The sequence below is a fragment of the Carassius gibelio genome, chromosome B22 (genome assembly GCF_023724105.1).
Source record: "Carassius gibelio isolate Cgi1373 ecotype wild population from Czech Republic chromosome B22, carGib1.2-hapl.c, whole genome shotgun sequence".
In the NCBI taxonomy this organism is placed as follows: domain Eukaryota; kingdom Metazoa; phylum Chordata; class Actinopteri; order Cypriniformes; family Cyprinidae; genus Carassius; species Carassius gibelio.
Window position 1 is genome coordinate 32,897,524 of NC_068417.1, and position 20,866 is coordinate 32,918,389.

Below are 20,866 nucleotides of genomic sequence, written 5' to 3' on the forward strand. Positions count from 1 at the left end.
TCCAGTCTGGATCCAGAACACCTGAGAAGAGATGATGCTGACCCTCAGAGGACCCCAGATGATGCTATCCCTGAATCAACAAACAGAACTAACAATTATTGCTACAAGTGTGACTGCATCATATAATAATTGCTGTTAATAATGTTCATCGTCTGGCTGACTACGTCTTGTATTAATTTTTCTGAAAAATCCTGTCATAGGCGCACAAACTGACAGTCACCACTTATAAGATACTACTAAATGTTGTAGAAACATAATTTTCTGTAAAGTTGCTTTGTAATGATTTGTATTGTAAAAAGCGCTATACAAATAAACTTGAATTGAATTGAATATCCAGCGCCCGAGGAGCAACCGGGGGTTCAGTGCCTTGCTCAAGCGCACTTCAGTCATGGGTATTGAGGGGGATATTTTACTCTCATTGAAGCTGTTTATACAGTCAAATAAATATCTTACATACAGACATCTGCACTTTGTTTAAGATGAGAGAATAAATTCTCCAGAGAGCAACATTCAGTCAGCGAGCATGCGCACTGAAAAAAACACAGGCTTTTCAGCGATGACATCTGAACGTCTCTGGCCATTGCATTCATAAGCTCAACAGAATCGTGTGTGATTGGTTATGATTCAGCTGGGCCCCCCTCTGGTCTAGTGCCAGGGAGGACTGTGTGTTAATCCGTCACTGGACTATAGAGTAATTTACTTTTCAGACAAAAAAACTGCAAGTTTTTCTGCAAGCTTGTTGTGACATCACATAGGTCTAAATGTAAACTGGACTAACTAGGCCTATACATAAAGCGTCTTGCTCTCAAGACCCAAATTAATTTGAACAATTTAACATGAACTCTTCCTTTTTGAGATTAAGAAAACATTGCGTAGAAAATGATTTATTGCAAATAAATGCAAATAAAAAAAACATTATTGGCTCACTCCCCCTCTATTTCTAGAGGTGAGACTTTGTGGTTCATTTCTTGTACGTGCAAGACCAGTGGAACATTTTACCCGAGCATCTGTAAAAACTTTACATAGCCTGTAGGTCTCCTGGGGTAAACATGTCTAAAGAAGTGTTAGCCACAGGTGAGCAAAGCTGTGCAGATGTAGCATAACTAGAAACCAAGTTGTGATGTAAAAAAAAAAAAAAGAAAAAAAAAACTTTTGGAGCGCTCATTTTAATGTAATTACTTTTCTCCACTAAAAATCAGTCATTTAAATTCCATAATTTACCCAAAGCATTCCCTTTAATTTTCTGTGGAAATGTGGATGCATTTTATGGAGGATTATTCTTTTTTTAAATTAAAATAGTGGCAAAGAAATGGTTTAGCGAAAATGAAAACTGGTGTGAATTGTTTTATTAGTTTCAGTTCCTCTTTTCACATTGAATGAATGTGTTCATGTTGCAGTATAGAAAATGATGTTATGTCCCACACATGGTCAAGGAAGTATCGAAATAGTGTTTTTAAAATAGCAACCTGAGACGTGCAGACAATATGCTAAGACCACATACACATACCACATACACATAAGATCAGTATCACAGTGAAAAATTTGTTTTAACACTACATTGCTTTTATTATTGCAAGTTCTTAATATGTGTGTCTTTTTTCTGCTCAGAGTTCTTGGTTGATGTGACGGACTGCTTTGTTGGCTGTTATTAACCCTTCTTTCTTGCAAGGTGATCTCTTTTTGATCTAACAAATAGGACTATACACACTAAAGACCAGTCTTAAATGTTAAAAAACATCCGAAAGCTGAATAAATCAGGTTTTCATTGATGTATGGTTTATTAGGACAGGACAATATTTGGCTGAGAATGAGATACAACTATTTGAAAATCTGGAATCTGAGGGTGCAAATAAAATAAAATAAAAATAAAAATACTGAGAAAATTACCTTTAGCTGTCCAAATGAAGTTTTTAGGGATGCATAATACTTATCAAAAAAATTAGTATATTTGCTTTAGGAAATGTTCAAAATATCTTCATGGAACATAATCGTTACTTTGATTTTTGGCATAAAAGAAAAATAGATAATTATGACGCATACAATGTTTTTTTGGCTATTGCTACAAATATACCCCAGCGACTTAATATCTTAGCATATCTGCTCTATTCATTATAGTGAAAGGTATACTGTCAAACTCCGTGAAGCGCACACAATATACTGTGTATTATTATTATTATTATTGCTGGTCTTCTGAAGTCATACATTATGTGAAGAACAAATCAAATGTTTTTAAATGTTCTCCAACTCTCAAACATCATTCGCAATTGCGCAAGAGACAAACATAAAACATAACATTCATTTGTTCAGTGTCGACATGAATGGGGTGACTACATGATAACATATTCGTTTCAGAAGCAAACATTACGCACACAGTTTACAGTTTGCATTGTAACGGCTTTAATGGAAAAATACAGCAGCACGCGTACATGTGTCTGTGTCTCTGTTTAACACACATATTATCCCAATCCTTACAACACTTCTAATGAAATAAACACATTATTGCAGTACATCAGCAGAAGTCTAAGGAGAGATGAGAGATATGAATCTCGCATAGCTACAGTTAATCAATTTCTTTGCCGAGACAATGGCCAATTATAAAGTTTTTAAACAATCATCGTACAGATGTCTGACAAAAGAATTGCTCTCAAGACAGTTAGCTAGGTCAAAATTAGCATATCTAGCCTATACCATCTCACAAACATTTCTAGAGCAACAGTCGTCTGACTTCCTGCCTTACACCTACGGCTTCTGTCTGAAAACCCAACGGTTTTGACAAGCACAAATCAAAGTTAATCAACTTGACAGCAATACTACTGGCAAGGCAATTGATTTATAAGTCAAACATATTTCATTTGATTACAAATTCATTAAATTAATCTGTACAACCACTGAGGTAAAGAGCCAAAACCTTTGATAGAAGAGATATAGGTATATACAAAACACTTTTTAAATGCAAGGAGGAATCACACTAAATGGGGTTATGCTTGGGTGTTCTTGATTTTGGGAACTGTAGAAGATCATAGGTGCTGTTGACTTCGCTGGAATGAAACCTTTGACACGCCACTGGAAAGTTCACTGTAGCGTACTGTAAAAGCATTCAGTTATACCATTTAAATCTTAATACAAAACTGATAGCACTTTTCTTAAAGAGGACAAACAGTTTAATCCATACAATCAGAAAAACACTGAATGCCACTGTGGCTTCTTTGCAACAAACCTCTGAAGGGTGCAGATACTGTAGATAACTTTAAAGCTTTCATGTTATGTGGAACAACTAGGGTTATTCAGCTCTACCTTTTCAAAAGCATGTCCATGCATGAATGCAAGCCCAGAATAATAGAATATGCAATACATAAAAAATGTAAACCCAGAAAGTTCTCCAATTTGTCATCTTATTGATGGTAATTCCCACATGGAATACTTTCTAATTTGTCAACTGTCTATTTCCTAACATCCCATTTCATTAGCAAGGTATAGCATCTGTTGCATCATATCGCAGACTTTATTAAAACGCAGTTAGCACCATTCTACATTTTAGTTGTCGACTATAATCACTTCAGAGGAATTTCAGTATTTATATTGCTGTTTGTTTTGTTGCTACATATTTTATTCAATGAGAAATAAAACCAAACAAGTTGCATTTTCTTGACTGAAGATTAAAGATAACCAGTAGAATACACTTGTCTACTAACGGTACACTATCTCTTAACTAAAGGATACATATGAATGAATGAATGACTACGGTTATATTAATCAGGGTTTTACTTGTTTTACCTGCACTTGGCTTGCAGCTTGCCGTTGTCCATGATCCATAACTTGAGGCTGTTGTAGGTTTGTATCTTGAGATTGTATCAAGTTGTCTCTGGTTCTCTTGCTTCCACAAACAAATACCTTTAATAGTCCTTGGAACGACAATGTGAATATAGATTAAAAACTGATGTTTTTACATTTTTACAGATGAAGTCATGATTCAATCAAATAACTGACCTGTGATCAGAATGATCAGAAGAGCATTGAACAGAGCAGAGATGATGAGGATGATAATCTGCCAGTGAGTCTGCTTCTGCTCAATGTCCTTCACCGCTGTATGATTCTGGATATCTGCTGTTGGTTCTGATATATAATACATCCAGAGGTGTGCATTTTGTTTTTGTTAGTGTCTTAAAAGCATGTATTGAACGGTCACTCACCAATGATCTTCAGTCTCATGACACTGCTGTATTCTTGAGGAGGATGAAATTTCATACAGTAATAAACTCCTAAATCATCAATAGTGATGTTATTTATGAACAGATTGTGCTTATTTTGTACTGAATATTTCTGTTGAAATGTGTTATTTAAGTAAAAAGGAGCTGTATTTGAGAAAGTGCGTAATATCAGAACTGGAGAATCTAGTTTTATTAATGACCAGATAACCTCATTTGCATTAAGATCACAGTTTATAGTCACATTTTGACCCAAATCTGTTAAAAGATCTGTTAAAGTCTCTGCAGCTCGACACCATAAGAGCAGATCTGTGGAATAAAACACACACACACATACATTGTTATTAAAACATATTTAGTCATTGCTTTAGTTTACACAGCAGCAAAAAAAAAAAACATAAATAATAATAAATAAATAAATAAATAAGTACATAAACTCACAGAGCTGAAGGTGACTGAACTTCATAATGTAAGTTTCTTTCATGCTGCGTTTGCAATGAAACTTCAACTGAGAGCTTTCAAGCGGGGAATTTTAACCACATTAGGAGGAAGTTGAAGGCAGGTTTGCACTGGCCACATTCTGTAGTTTTTATACCATTAGCATAAACCTGACCAACGCTCACACACACACATTTATATATATTTGCAAGAAATTTAGCTTTTTAATGTTCTATAAACTATTATTTAATGGTTTGTTAGTTTTACGAGTTCTCAGTAGTTTTACTTCAGGACCCAGATATCACATTGAACATCAATTCATACACAGACACATGTGGCTTAAGAAAAACGTTGACATTTATTATAATTTACCATGTATATACTCACAAATATGCAACATTCTTAACATGACAAAGCTAGAATAAGAAAATGCAGTTTTTAGTTTTACATTTTCTTACAAGGTTTTCTGAGTGTCTGTTGAATGTTGGTGGTTTATGCTCTCTGCATTCGATACACCACAAGCTCAATGTGGTCCGTGCAAACTTTGTTTATCCTGATTGCAAGTGAATAGTTTTTTTTTGTTTAGTTTTTTACTTTTAACTTGCCTAGTATTTTTCATATGTTTAATGAAATCAAATGTTTACATCTAGGGTCTTCAAAAGGGGCTCTGTCATTTATTATTTTACTAGATTGTGTGAAGAAGAAAAAAAACAGACTTTGAACAAAACAATAACATTTAGTTATGTTCAACAAAAGCTAATGTTCAGTTGAATGTCATAATCTGTCAATATAAATCCGTACGTGACACTATATACATCAATAATGAGGATTTGCTGTATAAACGCTATGAAAAGCTACGCTATATTAATGTGATTTTAAATGTGTACTGCAACTAGTACTGCAGGCTCTAAGTTACAAAGAATTAATTAATACCATTTATATATAGAATTGTATGGTTTTATTTATTCTGTTCACTCTTGGGAAACAAAATATTATTAACTTACATTTTGCTAAAAGCCATTAAGGATGTATTTAAGTAACCCACGGGGCTCCTCATTTTGGGGGTCACACTTCACAACTTTAAAAGTGAACACCTCAAGTCTAACTTATCATATATGTGATCTCAATAGTTTTTTTTTTTTTTTTTTTTTACATTCCTTATATATATTCCAATTAAAGGAGACAGAATGGTGTTATGTGGTGGAAATAAACACATCAAATCATATGCAATACCATGATGTAGCCACTAGATGATGTATAGCCTTTATAAACTACTAGAAAAACAATCTTATTGGATCATTATTGCAGTGATTTACATGTTTCTGGCGTGTTGTATGTTTGGCAACAATCCTTTTAACCTTAACTATTACGTTGCACACTGTAATTTCAGTGAACCGCATTAAGCTTTGATAACATTGTGCATTCATTAAAAAAGAAAAAAGATGTGCATTCACTATGGCATTATTTTGACACGGTCATGCAGCAGGTAGTTTACAAATATAAACAAGCAACAGGCATATAAATGTGCATTCCCTTTTCCCTTCTTGAAAGGTATTCAATCAAAGTTTCAAAAGATCCAGTCTTCTATGTATTCCCTAAACAGCCAAAAACAGTTATCAAATTGAGGATGCTGGAGGATATTAAATAAATGAATACATAAAACAGATGAGGAGTGTCGCCAGCTGTTTCTTGAAGGTTGTGGTGATCTTAGCTGATCAGGTTAAGGTTGGAATCTCATTCCATCTCAGAGAAACACACAATAAGCTCATGTAGATACTGTAATAAGAAGATAAACTGCTTCTCTGGTCAATATACTTGAATACAGAGCAGAATGAAAACAGAAAGCAAAGCCACAATCTTCTCTGTTCTTGATTGTGTTCCTTGGTCTTTTTCACCTAGTAGACGAAATAGACAATTTCATTAAGTTGAGCAAAGCAAATAAAAAAATATTTAAATAATAGTTTAAATGAATCATCCTTATTTTTTCTCCACTAACCTTTGACTAGTAGCTCCATGCTGTAAATGAGTAATTCATTTGTGATGTGGCATTTGTAGTTTCCTGAATCATTGTACTGAAGGTTGTTGAGTTTGAGGGAGAAGTTTCCAGTCTTAAATGCTTGAGGAAAGCTTTCAGTTCGGTTCTTATAAACTGAATCCTGCTCTTGCAGAGAAACCTTACCCTTAATAATGTCAAAGACTTTCAGACTATCATTGTGTCTCCAGTGCACTGTAATGTCTTCAGCCGTGTTCTGCTCAGAAGAACAAGGTAAAACCACAGAATCTCCAACAAAACCCACAAATAAGACCTGCAGAGGCACTGAAAACAGAGAGAATAAAATATACTGTTTTTCCCACAAGAAACTTGATATATGTAGCATTCATGAATGATCGTTGACTGGATAGCATCTAAACACTAGTTTACTCTCAATCAGAGAACACTGCAAATGCATTGATTTTAATAAAGATGTGCATCACAAAAACAAACAGGAATAATAAAGGTAACTGTTGAAGTAACAATCCATAATGTGACCAAACAAATTCAGTTTCTGAAAACTAATTTTCTGTTCCCACTTGATTTCAGACTAATCAGGCTCTTCTCATTACTCATACCCAAATTAGTGGCAGTTTTCTACAGTGTGTAGTGTTATCCAAATTACCTGAAAATATCTGATAATTTAAACATTTTTTAACAAGACATTTATTTATTTATTTTTACAAACCTTTGATACGCAGCTCCACAGTTTCAATTTTTGATTCTTCTATGATGTAGCACTGGTATTCTCCTGCATCAGTGTGTTGAAGATCATTGAGTTTGATGGAGAAGTTTCCTCTCAGATACTCCTCAGTGAAGCTTTTAGTTCTGCTCTTGAACTTTGGGTCTTGTCCTTCCAGAGAGACTTGACCCTTAATAATGGCATATACAATCAACCTGTCACCATATCTCCAATTCACTGTTAGTTGAGATTTTTTAGAAGAACAAGGTAAAACAACAGAACCTCCAACGACACCCTCAACAGTGACCAGCAGAGACACTGAAAACAGAGACATTGTAATAAAATAAATAGTTTTCATGCAAAAAAACAACAACCTAATAAATGTTTAAATTAGATAAATAATTTTTTTCCTTTTCTCTTATCATTATTTATTTTGCAGGACACTGACCCTGTTAATATTCTTGCTCACCTTCATTTATCATCATTAACAAATGAAGTAAAACAACGCAGCACCTGTAAAAACAAAATTAATTGAAATGTTTACATTCTGCAATATAAAAATTCAAAAATATTCACATCTGTGTTTTTAAACCATTGAGGTGCATGATTCCTTTTTATGTTATCAATAAAATTCCTAACTTTGATACAATATCTTGAAAAAATTATATTCAATATAACTTTCTATTCCATGGAAAATACATTAAAGGCATAATATAAGGCATGGTTATTTGAAATTATAAAAACAGGGTGTGGTTATCTAGGGATGCACCAATCTGATATTCATATCGGGTATCGGCTCTGATAGCCTACTGCCATTTTTATCAGATCGGGTACTGGTCAGAGAGGGCCGATTCAAATACAAGATTGTTTTTTCAGTGCTCGTTGATGTATTTCAAAACGCAATTGCAATGTTTTCAAATGACACTATAGTATAGAAAAACCCATATTGGTCGATCTCTAGACATCACTAAAACAGTTTTTTTGACTAACCTCCGCCCACAGGAATACACAAAAAAGGGGGCGTGGTCTTGTTGCGCTCAGATGGAGGAGGAAAAACAGCGTTTGTGTTTGTCGCCATTTTGTCGAAACGCTGTTATTTTCATCTCAGAGTCCAATCACCTTTGTTTTGGGCTTCCCAGGGACGCTGTACTTAGAGATCAATGCTTACAATTTATGTTTAACTCAGTTCCTGAAAATTATAATCCACTGGTAAAACTATGTGAAGCACATTTTGCTGAGTACAGCTAGCTTCCTCAATCTCAATCAGTTTAACGCCGTATTCGCACAAAGATTATTCTTGAAAGATGGAGCAGTTCCCTCTTTGTCTGGAGAAGGCGTTGTTTATGGACCACAACCGGTTAGTGTTTTTTATTATTTAAGTTGGTGCGTTTAACAGTTTCTGTAACTTATTACACAAAGGGCAACACTGTTTAGCTTTGTTAACTAGATCCGTGAATGTTTGGAAGTGAGGTAAACGTCAACAGATTTTCTCTGCTCAGGGAGTAGGGAGCAATGAACACTGTCAATGGAAACACAGTTCATGCACGGAGCTCACTTCTAACAAGCTGATTATCTGAATAAGGTGTTACAAAGAGACGTGCAGAATATGCAGAGCTGGGGGGCGCGAGGACTGGAATTAATAACCGCTGGCTTAATGTGAGCTACATATGAATATTCAAGTCCTTACATTAAAGTTCACACAAACCCTGGTCTCTGCTGTGTCTATCAGTGATTCATTTAGCCTTTAAACCCTGGCCGCGTTCGGATATGAGAGTCAGCTCAGTAAAGCTCTCCAAGATCGTTCTGTGTTCCCATTATTATACTTGATTTGTAAATACATGGCTATGAATTAGCAAAAAGGGTTTTATCTACTTGCCAGAGTTAAATGTTGTTTTTTTACTTGCTACCAGGTTGCTGTGAGAACAAAACACGTGCTTAGAAAAGACTACAAATTGTTTTTAACATGCACAGTAACTTAAAAAACGATTAATAGAAAGACTCAACTGTTGCACATATATAATACACTACGCATCAATCTCTATTCCCTTTTTGCTTTGCACTTTTTAACATTCTGCCGACAGGATGCACACATTGTAAACGCTTCGTGCTGCACTGTATTTGTTTTGTCCTATCGTATATATCGATACCTTTTTTGGCCTCCGAAGTAGCTCTTGGGAGAAAATTTAGATATATGTTTACTTCAAATTTCTTCAAAGAAAATTATTAACTTCCTATTATTATTTATTTATTTATTTTTCTGAAAATTGGGTGGCGTGAGCATAATGTTGAATGATAAACACATGTAATGTTTCATTCATACAGAAAACGCAGGGCACATAAAAAACAAAAATGCCTTAAAGTAGTAATAGAACACATCAGGTTCATGGAAATCCCTAACATGGATTAAGGCCTCTAACTATCACTGTAGCTAAATAAAAAGAAGACAGAAATGCTGATCAAACATGAAAACAATAAACACAACATCTGTATTGTACACTTCACGAATTTTCATGAGATGAAATTATTTTAATTATTCAAAGTATTAATAATGCAATGTTATTCGTATTTAAGTGAGTTTGGAGTAACAACATATTATTAATAGTATAGTTCAACCCAAAAACCAAAATTGCCCATAACATACTTACAAAATGAAACTATTAATGTTGTGTTAACAACAGTATCTCTATTACAGTATTTCAATTACAGTATTTCTTAGTATAGGGACAGAAATCTTTGGCAAACTGCACCATATGGCACGAGCCCCATGAAAAAAGTGCTATGGTAATTTACAGTAAATACTATAGTGTTTTTGTGCTAGAGGTGTCGCGATATACTGGTATTGACGATAACCGTGATATTCAAAACAACAATTATCGATATTGTGTTAAATTAGTGTGTGACAATATACCGCTATTAAATTAAAGCAATTGTAGGATGATTGTAATTAAGATGGCTGAAAAATCATAAATACAACCACTAGTAATAAGATTGAATGGCTTATCACTTTTGACCAACAGGTGGCGCTGTAATCAAACCATTTTGGTGTGTTCTGTGTGAGATGACAATGGCACACACAAAGTTTGGTGTCAATATGCCAAAGCATAGCAGAGACACAGGCTGAAGTATCATTTTGGCATGATGCCTCAAATTCGTCGCGAAAACGGTTTTGTGTATCAATACAAAATCCATAACATTTTTTCAGCACAGTCTAAATATCATCTGATTCAATTTTGGGGAAAATCGGACCAATGGCTGAGGAGTTTGAAAAAGTAGGTTTTCAACAAATCAAAATGGTGGACAAGAAGTTCAGCTCACTCTGGCATATTTGGTATCTATGTTGTCGGCATAAGCCAGGGAATATTTTGAGACCAGTTTCATTACAATAGGCTAATACAATAAAAACGTTATAAGCATTTTAACAAGTGTAATTATTAACCGTTAATGAATGGTTTATTACTCTTGGTCAATGTAGAAATGGTGAAAAAATCATAAATACAACCTCTCGTAGCATGATTTATTGCCTTATCAAGTGTGACCAATAGGTGGCGCTGTTATCAAATTGATATGGTGTGTTCTGTGTGACTGACATTGACACACACTAAATTTGGTGTCAATATGCCAAAGTATTACAGAGCTACAGCTACAAGTGCCATTTTAGCATCATGCCTCAAATTTGTTGCTGTAGTATGTGAAAACGTATTTGTCTATCGACACAAAATCCATAACATTTTGTCTAGATTATCTCACTCGATTTTGGTGAAAATCGGACCAATGATTGATGGCAAGTTCGAAAAAGTAGGTTTTCGACATAAATAAAAATGGCGGACAGGAAGTCCAGCTGGCATATTTGGTATCTATGTTGTCGACATAAACCATGGAATATTTTGATTACAGTTTCATTACAATAGGCTAATGCAATAAAAAGGTATTATGATTTTTATAAATGTAATTATTACTGGTTAATGAATGGTTTAGTACTCTTGACCAATAGGTGGCACTGTTACCAAATTGATGAGGTATGGTCAGTGTGAAGTGACAGTGACACATACAAAGTTTGGTGCAAATATGTCAAAGCTTTGCAGAGATATATCCTCAAATGCATTTTGGCACCGCGCCTAAAATTTGTAACGGTGCTGTATGAAAATAGTTATGTCAATCAACACAAAATGCCTAACTTTTTGTCAGCTTTGTCTTAAGATGATCTGACTTGATTTTGTTGAAAATCTGACCAACAGTTGAGGAGGAGTTAGAAAAGGGAGGATTTTAACAAATCAAAATTGCGGACCGCGAGTTCAGATTTCCTACAAAAAAAACTGGTATGTCTATTGTCGGCACAACCCAAGGAATATTTTGAGACCAGTTTCATTACAGCCTAATGCAATCAAAAGTTATTAGAATTTTTGGAAATGTCATAATTGAAGGTTAATTAATGGTTTATTACTCTTGGCCAATAGGTGGCGCTGTTACCAAATTGATGTGGCATGGTCAGTGTGAGGTGACAATGACAAATACAAGGTTTGGTGCAAATATGTCAAAGCTTTGTTGAGATACAGCCTACAATACATTTTGGAATCCTTCCAGCAAATTCGTTGATTTGCTAAATGAGAACCATTTCGTATATCGACACGGAATCCCTATTTTTGGCCAGTGGGGTCTGAAGATGATCCTCGTCAAATTTGGTGAAAATCGGACTACCAGTCTAGGAGGAGTTAGAAAAAGTGGATTTTCAACATTAATCAAAATGGCAGACAGGAAGTATGGCCAATTTTGGCATAATTGGTATCGATGTTCTCGGCATGACCCAAATAATATAGGGAGACCATTTTCATTGCAATAGTCTAATCTATTCAAAAGTTATTAGCATTTTTTTATATTTCATTATAACTCTTGACCACAAGGTGGCGCTGTCATCAAACATTTTGAGTACCTTCAGGGCATGGAGCCCAATATTTTTCATAACGATACGATAATTACAAAAATACAGCATTTTAAAACAGTTTAAAACGGCCGACGCCTAAAATGGCTGACATGGGAAAACTGGATATCATTGGACTCGACATGACTCACTGAATCTAAAGTGAAGTGAAGTGAAAGTGACATTCAGCCAAGTATGGTGACCCATACTCAGAATTCGTGCTCTGCATTTAAACCATCCGAAATGCACACACACACACACACACACACACACACACACTGTGAGCACATGCCCGGGGAGCAGTTGGGGGTTCAGTGCCTTGCTCAAGGGCACCTAAGTCGTGGTATTGAAGGTGGAGAGAGAGCTGTTCATGCACTCCCCCCACCCACAATTCCGTCCGGCCCGAGACTAGAACTCACAACCCTTTGATTGGGAGTCCAACCCTCTAACCATTAGGCCACGACTTCCCAGACTTCACCAGACCATTCAGAAGTTATGGCCGAAAATATGCATTTTTCATATCTCCTGACCAATAGGTGGTGTTGCGTCGAAACACTGAAGGTAGTCTCAGGTCATGGTTATTATAACGCACCAAGTTTGGTCTCAAGATGCCAAACCATTGCCGAGTTGTTGTGACTGTCCTCCCTATCAGTGTGCCAAATTATACAACTTTCCCGCAAGCGGTTCTATGGGCTGCCATAGATTTGCGGCAGAAGAAAAAAATAACGCTAACGGATACAATAGGGGCCTACGCACCTTCCGTGCTTGGCCCCTAATAAGAATCCTAACGGATACAATAGGTGCCCACGCACCTTCCGTGCTTGGCCCCTAATGAACAGTTATCTTATGATAACACCACATGTAAATACACCACAAAACAAAACATACTCCAGCGCCAGTACCTGGTTGAGCTCCCAGGTGGCAGTATTGTGCCTTAAAGCTGACACCTGTCACAAAAGGAAGACACAGCACTCGCAGCCACTCAGAGGAGAGACGTGTTCAGAGTAAGTGTTCAAAGAATGGGAAATGTTACATTAAACTGTTAACAGCAGTTTTTTTGTGTGTGTTCATATACTTAAAGGGATAGTTTACCCAAAAATCTAAATTATGTCATTAATAACTCAACCTCGTGTTGTTCCAAACCCGTGAGACCTCAGTTTATCTTCGGAACATAGTTTAAGATATTTTAGTTTCAGTCTGAGAGCTCTCAGTCCCTCCATTGAAGCTGTGTGCACGGTATACTGTCCATGACTCTTTTAATGTGGCTGACACTCTCAACAAAGTTCAAACAAACCAATATCCCAAAGTAATTCATTTACTCAAACAGTACACTTACTGAACTGCTGTGAAGAGAGAACTGAAGATGAACACCGAGCCGAGCCAGATAACGAACAAAAGATTGACTCGTTCACGAGTCAAGAACCGGTTGCATCGGTTTTTGGATCACCAGTAGTTCTTTCGGACAGTTCGATTCAATAAACCGGTTGAAGAAAACTTATTGGAGACGCAAACTTAAAACGATTCAGTTTTATTTGGTGAACTGGTTCAAAAAGATTAGGGATGCACGATCATGATTTTTCATGGGCGATTCTGATTTTTTACAGGCAAACTGGCTGATTCACATTTTTTTTAATCTTTAAGCAACAAACAAGAAAGAAGGAAAGTGTGCATAAACAAGATGTTTACTTGGTATTTAATAGGGCAAACTGGTTTTTGGCTATTGAAAACAATAACCATAACCATCTGAAATTAACAGCAGTTAACTGCACAGTAAGTAGCCTATACATTCAATACAAACACAGATGGTACAGACATCAGCATTTAGCTTTTGTTTTTGAATTGGGATGGAACTACATAGAACTGACCTTGTGTTAAAATATAAAAACAATGTTGGTGCGAGATGTAAAGTGTTTCATTCATCCAATTAAAAAAAAAAAAATAGGGTAACTATTCACATATTTTTTTTACTTGAGCCACTGAAAAGTAAATAACTATTGCCTCAAGTTAAAAAATACAGATGTGAATCATTACCCTACAATTTTTTTTAATTGGATGAATGAAACACTTTTTTTTCATTTTGCTACAGCAGGTGATTTTTAAATCAAATTAAGTCAAAGTATTTTTAAGGTAAAATAAAAATAATCATCCCATACAGAACTGACGTTTACTTCTGGCTTTTCAAACGTGTATGCAAGTTCTACTTTACCAAAAAAAAAAAAAAAAATTGTTTTGTCACAGTTTAGTCCGTTTCGTTTCTCATCCAACACGCGAGAAGTTGAGCTGAACATCCCTTCACAGGGCACGGACAGATACAGTACGCTCGCGCAGCTTCAGTGAGAATTTTGTGCACAGCTTATTTTGTGCACCAGTACAACAACGGCTGTTCGCTTCCTGCTATCTGTGCCTCAGACTTATAGCTCTACACTTCCAGTGCTGATCGGCTGCCCCTGTCCTGCGCACAGATTCCGAAATACTTCCACACAAATGACATAGTGAATGATTACAATGTAGTCTGTGCACACGGGTGCACTTCCAGAAAAATTGGCCGAAAAAAGACAAAAAAACGATAAAAAAAAAAATCAAAATTGCCGATTGCGTATTTTAAGCAAAAACCGGCCGGTTCCAATTTATGGCCGGTCAACCGGTGCATCCCTAAAAAAGATCCGGTTACATCGAATGATTCGTTCGCAAACTGGATATCACAAACTGATTTGTTTTGAACTTTCTCATAACAGACATGGAAGAGAAGACAATGCTGAATAAAGTCGTCCTTTTTGCTATTTTTGGACCAAAATGTATTTTCGATGCTTCAACAAATTCTAACTGACCCTCTGATGTCACATGAACTACTTTGATGATGTTTTCCTTACCTTTCTGGACATGGACAGTATATCGAACACACAGCTTCAATGGAGGGACTGAGAGCTCTCGGACTAAATCTAAAATATCTTAAACTGTGTTCCGAAGATAAACGGAGGTCTTACGGGTTTGGAACGACATGAGGGTGAGTTATTAATGACATAATTTTGTTTGCTGTACTTGACTTGTTTTAGTATTTGGAATCAATACAGTCTCTTTATTTCTTTGTTAAAATCTATTAACAGTTACACAATTACAACTGATCATGAAAAACTGAGGGACAACATCGCTATATTAATTAAACTTGTAAAATGTTAAGTTGATCGCGTGCCATGCACTTAATTCCTCATCTGCGGTCATTCTTCAATAAGGTTCATTAGTTAATATTAGTAAATTACATTAGTTAAGATATATAAATAACAAATATTAAAGAACCATATTTCCACAGCATTAATTAATCTTACGCTACGTTCACACCACAGGGCTTAATGCTCCATTTTTTTGCAAGGCCGTTCACATTTCCAGTTAAATGCGACCTTTTGGGATCTCCTGTGTGAACGTGAAATGACCCAGAAGTGACCCGAATGCGCAGAAGAGTACTCAACGGTGAACGACGTCACTTGTTGTTAGCGGAAGTAGTTAACTTTATACATAGATGTCAACAACAGTGTAGTCAACAGCGGAGCTCTTTTTGCAATATTAAAGTTATTTCACCAATGGAGCCAGCACAATTACAATCTTCTCGTTTTAAAAAGAAAATTAAAAAGAGGGTTTTTGGCCATGGCGTTTTGTGGAGCAGTGTTAGCAACGTTGGTACAGAGAAATGCATGGGTGCGGACTCGGAGTCGCAGCCAGGAGTGGTGGGATACTGATGTGAGTGGCTGGCTCTTCTCGTTCCCGCCTACTTCAACACAGAATTATGACGTTTGTAGCGTATCAATGACGTACGGGTCGGATACATGTGGCCTGGCCGTTCAGACGGAGGTCGCATTTCAAAAGATCGGAAACGTATCGGATTCAGGACCACAGGACCCAAGTGGCCTGGGTCACATTTGAAAAGATCGGATCTGTGTCGTTCAGACTGTCATGAAAAGATCAGATACAGGTCGCATAGGGGCAAAAAAAAAAATCGGAATTGGGTCGTTTCAGCCTGCAGTGTGAACGTAGCCTTAGTTCATGTTAATTTCAGCATTTACTTATGCATTATTAAAATCACAAGTTGCGTTTGTAAACAGTAAGTCTATTCATTAACAAATAATAATAAATTGTGTAATAAATGTATTGTTCCCTGTTCATTCTTGTTAGTTAATACATTAATGTTAACTAATGACATCTTATTTTAAAGTGTTACAATTAATTTATTCATCACATTGTTGAGTATTTTCTCTCTTGTTATTTCATGGGAGTTTCATAGAAGACATTTCATCAGTATCCTTAAGTTTGTTGGGTAAAACTCATAAACAAAGTGAGTTTGACTAATACCCCCGCCCCCCCATAGGTAGCACGATATATAGTGATAATATATTAAATAATGTAATGTAATAGTGCAATACTGTACTAAGTTTATATTTTATATTATACAACAATAAACTACAGTTTATTGTACAAAAAACTAAAGTATACTGCAGTATTTATTCGTTTACCAGTTCACTATAGTTAATACTGCAGTATGCTTTAGCATTCATTAAAAAGTGTTGTAAGTACTGTAATATATACAGTATAATACACTTTACTATAGTATAGTTCATAAACACTACAGTATTTACTATATTATGAATGCTGTACATATGCAAACTATTTATGTGTCTATACAGATAGATAATGTAACTAAACGATTGTAAAAGTTTAGACATGCTAGTCATGCTAATCTTCAGATCAGGGTGGAGTCCACATTTTACACAAATGTGAAGGAACTTCCTTCAGAATTTGTTTTACTCTTCGCTACTGGCAAAAAGAAAAGTGTTTGAGGATGTCGCTTCACTAGTAGACACGGATGACACAGAAACTTACGTTTATTTATTTTTCTACTAAAGGCCTAGTATTAGCCTACATATGACTTCATTTCTTTCAAGCGTTAGGGTTCTTCCCTAGCTTTGTTTAGCTAGATTTCCTAATGCTATGTAACATATTTGTTTAAGAATAATCAGATAGCATACCTGATGATCATGACTTGTGAAATAACTTAGAAATGTAATGTTTGTCTCTTCAATCGTGGAAATTTCGCTAATCTAAAAGACCATTTGGACCGCGAGATTGTAACGGAGGCTTCTCAAATCAAGACAATAGTCATGTCCGGTTCGCAAACGAATCGTTCTTTTGAAACGGTTCTTTTTAGTGAACCGGTTCAACAAAGCAGACCGAATCGTACAAAACAAATCGCATCTCGAGTGCGCACTGGTCCACAATTTTCTAAAGTGTCTTACTTTCAGTCATGCCTTACAAACCCTACGATTTGAAATAAACCAATTAAAGTATGTCCTTAACTCTAACAGCATTAAACGCGTGCAGACTGAAAGAAACGATGAGCACAAGCAGCTGAAATAACGGAGCATGATGGATTCTCTTATATTTCTAAGAGATCTTTAGTGCCAGTTGATCAAGAAGTGACGATGTTGTTCTCTTTGACTCGTGGAAACGGTGCTTTAAATGTTTTATGCGTTAGCAAATTTTGCACATAAGTTAAATTCGAGTCTTTGGATGGAAACATAGAACCGAGCTAGAGAAACGGATTTTTTTGAAGCACCTCTGGGCGCCGCCACTGGCTAGCGAACCCCCACCTGCAGTTAGCATTCCGTTGACTCCCATTCATTTTAGCGTCACTTTGAAGGCGAATAACTTTGAATCTGAGGCGTTTAAAGAATCCATTTGTCCATTAATCATTTCTTAAGAAACACGAAAATGTTTAAAAGGCTCCATTACCTTCTATCTTACGTTATGGTCCCGTAGAAGCAGTTTTTGTAAAAAACAGGCTAACGATTGCGTCATAACCAGCGTCCAGTGTTGCCAGATTGGACTAAAGATGTCCAGCTCAACTACAGCTTAAAACCCGCCCATTAAAAAAAAAAAAATGCCAGCCCAAAATACATACTGTTATTAAAACTGTTAGAATAAAACACACCATTTTTTTTCTTATTAGACAACCAGACTAACAAATCGCACATTGAAGACCAGGCTCGCCCCAAGTATATCCACGTGCATCTTTTTTTTTTTTTTTAACTTTTTTTTTTTTATATATATATAAATGATAATTTTAATAAAACACAAGGTCTACATCGGAAACCTCAGAAGGGGACACAATTTTTTATTGTTCTTGTGCTACTATTGTCAGAACTACAGTTCTTTTCTAATAGGCCAGTTCTCAAATCATTTCATTATACTTTTCTTTTTGTATTAGTAGGCTACATACAAATTTGTGCTTAATTACCAACTCATATTTTTTTATATTATCATTATTAAAATTATTATTATTATTATTTAACTTCTAGACCACTGGGCGAATCAACATGAATTCTCGTTTTTTCCTTCTTTTAATTTTAAATAAAATAATGACTGAATGATACACGGAATCGTCACTAGACACAAATCAGCTATTACGTTTCAGAAATGATCAAACATCAGAATTGTACATCAAAATAAAACTTTAGGCTAATAGCATAAACACCTTTAATATGAAGTTAATGTAGATAATCCCCGCAGAACTGATGAAAATATCTTTATTTTAGAACAATTCTAGAACTATTTAATAATAGGACCAACTTTGTACAGTCACAACCAGTTTGATTAATAGATCGTTGAGTCAAATCTCTCCAGCAACTGCCTGGGAGGTTTGAATGTTGCCGAGGTAAACCCATTTCTGACCAGGCCAGTGCGCACATCCATGATGCTGGAGAGTAAAGGTAGTCCCATGCGATTCCTAGTGTCATCTTTTAAAAGAGACGAGGGAAAATGCCCGCTCAACATGGGCATTGGAAGCAGCCAGAACAAGAAGTCTTATGGCACCTTGTGCCAATTCCTGGAAACACTTGTGCCCCCCTGCATCTTTAAACGCTTCGACTTCGAGCCAAAACTTGTCAATGTCCTGATCATCAGAGAAGTTTGTGGTTGCCACATTCCTCCACTGCATTTCTAATGTACCAATGGGACACGAGAAAAGATCAGCTGGCAAGTCCTTTACTCCAGGCCTATTTATATTATGACAGATTTCGGGCAGAAGAGCTCCAGTTTGCTCAGGATTTCTGGGGCTAGCCTACTTTCCTCCAGTTTGTCCATAAATGTGGTACCCAGGTCCGCATCCAGAGGTGATAGGAATATGCCAGACTGTGTGAGGTCAAGTTCACGGAGCTGCTTTTGATTATGCAAGACGCTCGATTTGAGAATGCGTCTCACAGTTGTCATGTACAGCCTTTCCAAGTCTCTAAACACACCGAGAGAGTTTCCTGTTTCTAATTGAAAGCATTTATTTACAGCTGTGATTTCCATCAGAACAGGCTGAAGAAAGTAAATGTAAATTTAACAAACTGCCGAGCAGTATAGCAGTGTTCTGTACTTGAAGCCATGTTAAAGTGCAGTGTGAGGGCATCTTTTTGATCCACAATGCGGTTCATGCAGTCAGCCATCACAAGCCAACGGGTACAGCTTGGACTTCTTAATTTCAAGGGGCAGCCCCCGTTATTGATAGTCTCGTATATGTTCTTGTACTCATACTGCCGCTTTGCTGAATGTGCGAACCAGTTGTAGGTTTCTCTAACCATGTATTCTATGTTGCTTGGAAGAAGCTGCATTGCTTTATTTGCAACAATGTCAATTTAATGGCAAACATAGCGAATAAGCTGCAGGTTTGGCTGTATTTGTTTAAGTAGGGTGAAAACCGAGTGTTTTTTCCAACCATTACGCTGGCACCATCTGTGGCAATGCCCATCATGTTTTTAATCTGGAGACCATTCTTTGATAGAAAAGCGACAACAGTGTCTGATATGACTTAAGCATTAGCATCTGTCAGCTCCACAAGTCCAAGATATGTACTTACAAACTTGTTGTGTTTTTTTTTTTTTAGTGGTATTTCACACAAATGCATAGAAGTTTGTTCACGGATATGTCAGTGCTTTCATCGAGATACAGGGAATATGGAGACTCCCCAATTTCCTCCACAAGTTTTTCTCTGAAGTGTGGCGCGAGGACAGATTTGATAATGGCTGTACACTTTGTCCGGTGCATTTGCAGGGCTCTCAAGTCTCACGCATTGGGCGTGAGACCCACACATTTCAACACGTTCACACGCTCACATGCCACACCTTGTATTTCTCACACGGAGACATTACGAGGACAACGCCCACCAAGTTGTGGCGCTATTTTTTAAACAGCGAAACAGGTAGAGGAATCAAGTGAGTTCCCCGAAGGACCTGACACGCACCAGCTAATCAAATAAAAAAATATAGCTACCGATTAGCCAATCAGAAAATAGCATTGCTGTATCTGGGTAGGATTTTCACAGGCTTGTGCGCAAAACAGATTCAGACTCTCGCTGAAGTAACTTAGGTAACGTAACGGTTACAGAAGAGGACAGCAGTTGTCACATTTTAAATGATTTACATCTGACCAAGCTATTTTTTTACAGACTGATCTGTAAATCGTAAATGCTGAATTAAATAAATATTATTTTATTTGTAAGAATGTGTCATTTATGAAATCAGACACCTGTCCCCATCAAACCCCTGCCGCCATCGCGGCCGCCGACA

The 20,866-nt window shown here is 36.4% G+C and overlaps 1 protein-coding gene across 7 annotated transcripts in view; it reads right to left on the reverse strand.

The window, feature by feature from the left end:
* Positions 1–2,373: 2,373 nt before the first annotated feature.
* Positions 2,374–20,866, reverse strand: part of LOC127987997 (V-set domain-containing T-cell activation inhibitor 1) — a 32,741-nt gene continuing 14,248 nt past the window's right edge. For 2 of the 7 annotated variants that reach the window (XR_008161481.1, XM_052590483.1), the window contains 4 exons: positions 4,191–4,416; positions 3,988–4,113; positions 3,775–3,902; positions 2,374–3,085 (listed from right to left, as the gene is read on the reverse strand). Coding sequence is in view for 5 of the 7 variants with exons in the window: in XM_052590483.1 (XP_052446443.1) it covers positions 2,969–3,085; positions 3,775–3,902; positions 3,988–4,113; positions 4,191–4,416 (597 nt within the window). In the remaining 2 variants the exon portion in view is untranslated. Of the gene's footprint in view, positions 3,086–3,774; positions 3,903–3,987; positions 4,114–4,190; positions 4,515–4,543; positions 6,539–6,639; positions 6,961–7,363; positions 7,676–7,826; positions 7,871–17,287; positions 17,428–20,866 lie in introns of those variants that run through there. The other 5 variants (XM_052590479.1, XR_008161480.1, XM_052590480.1 and 2 more) reach the window with 5 other exon arrangements.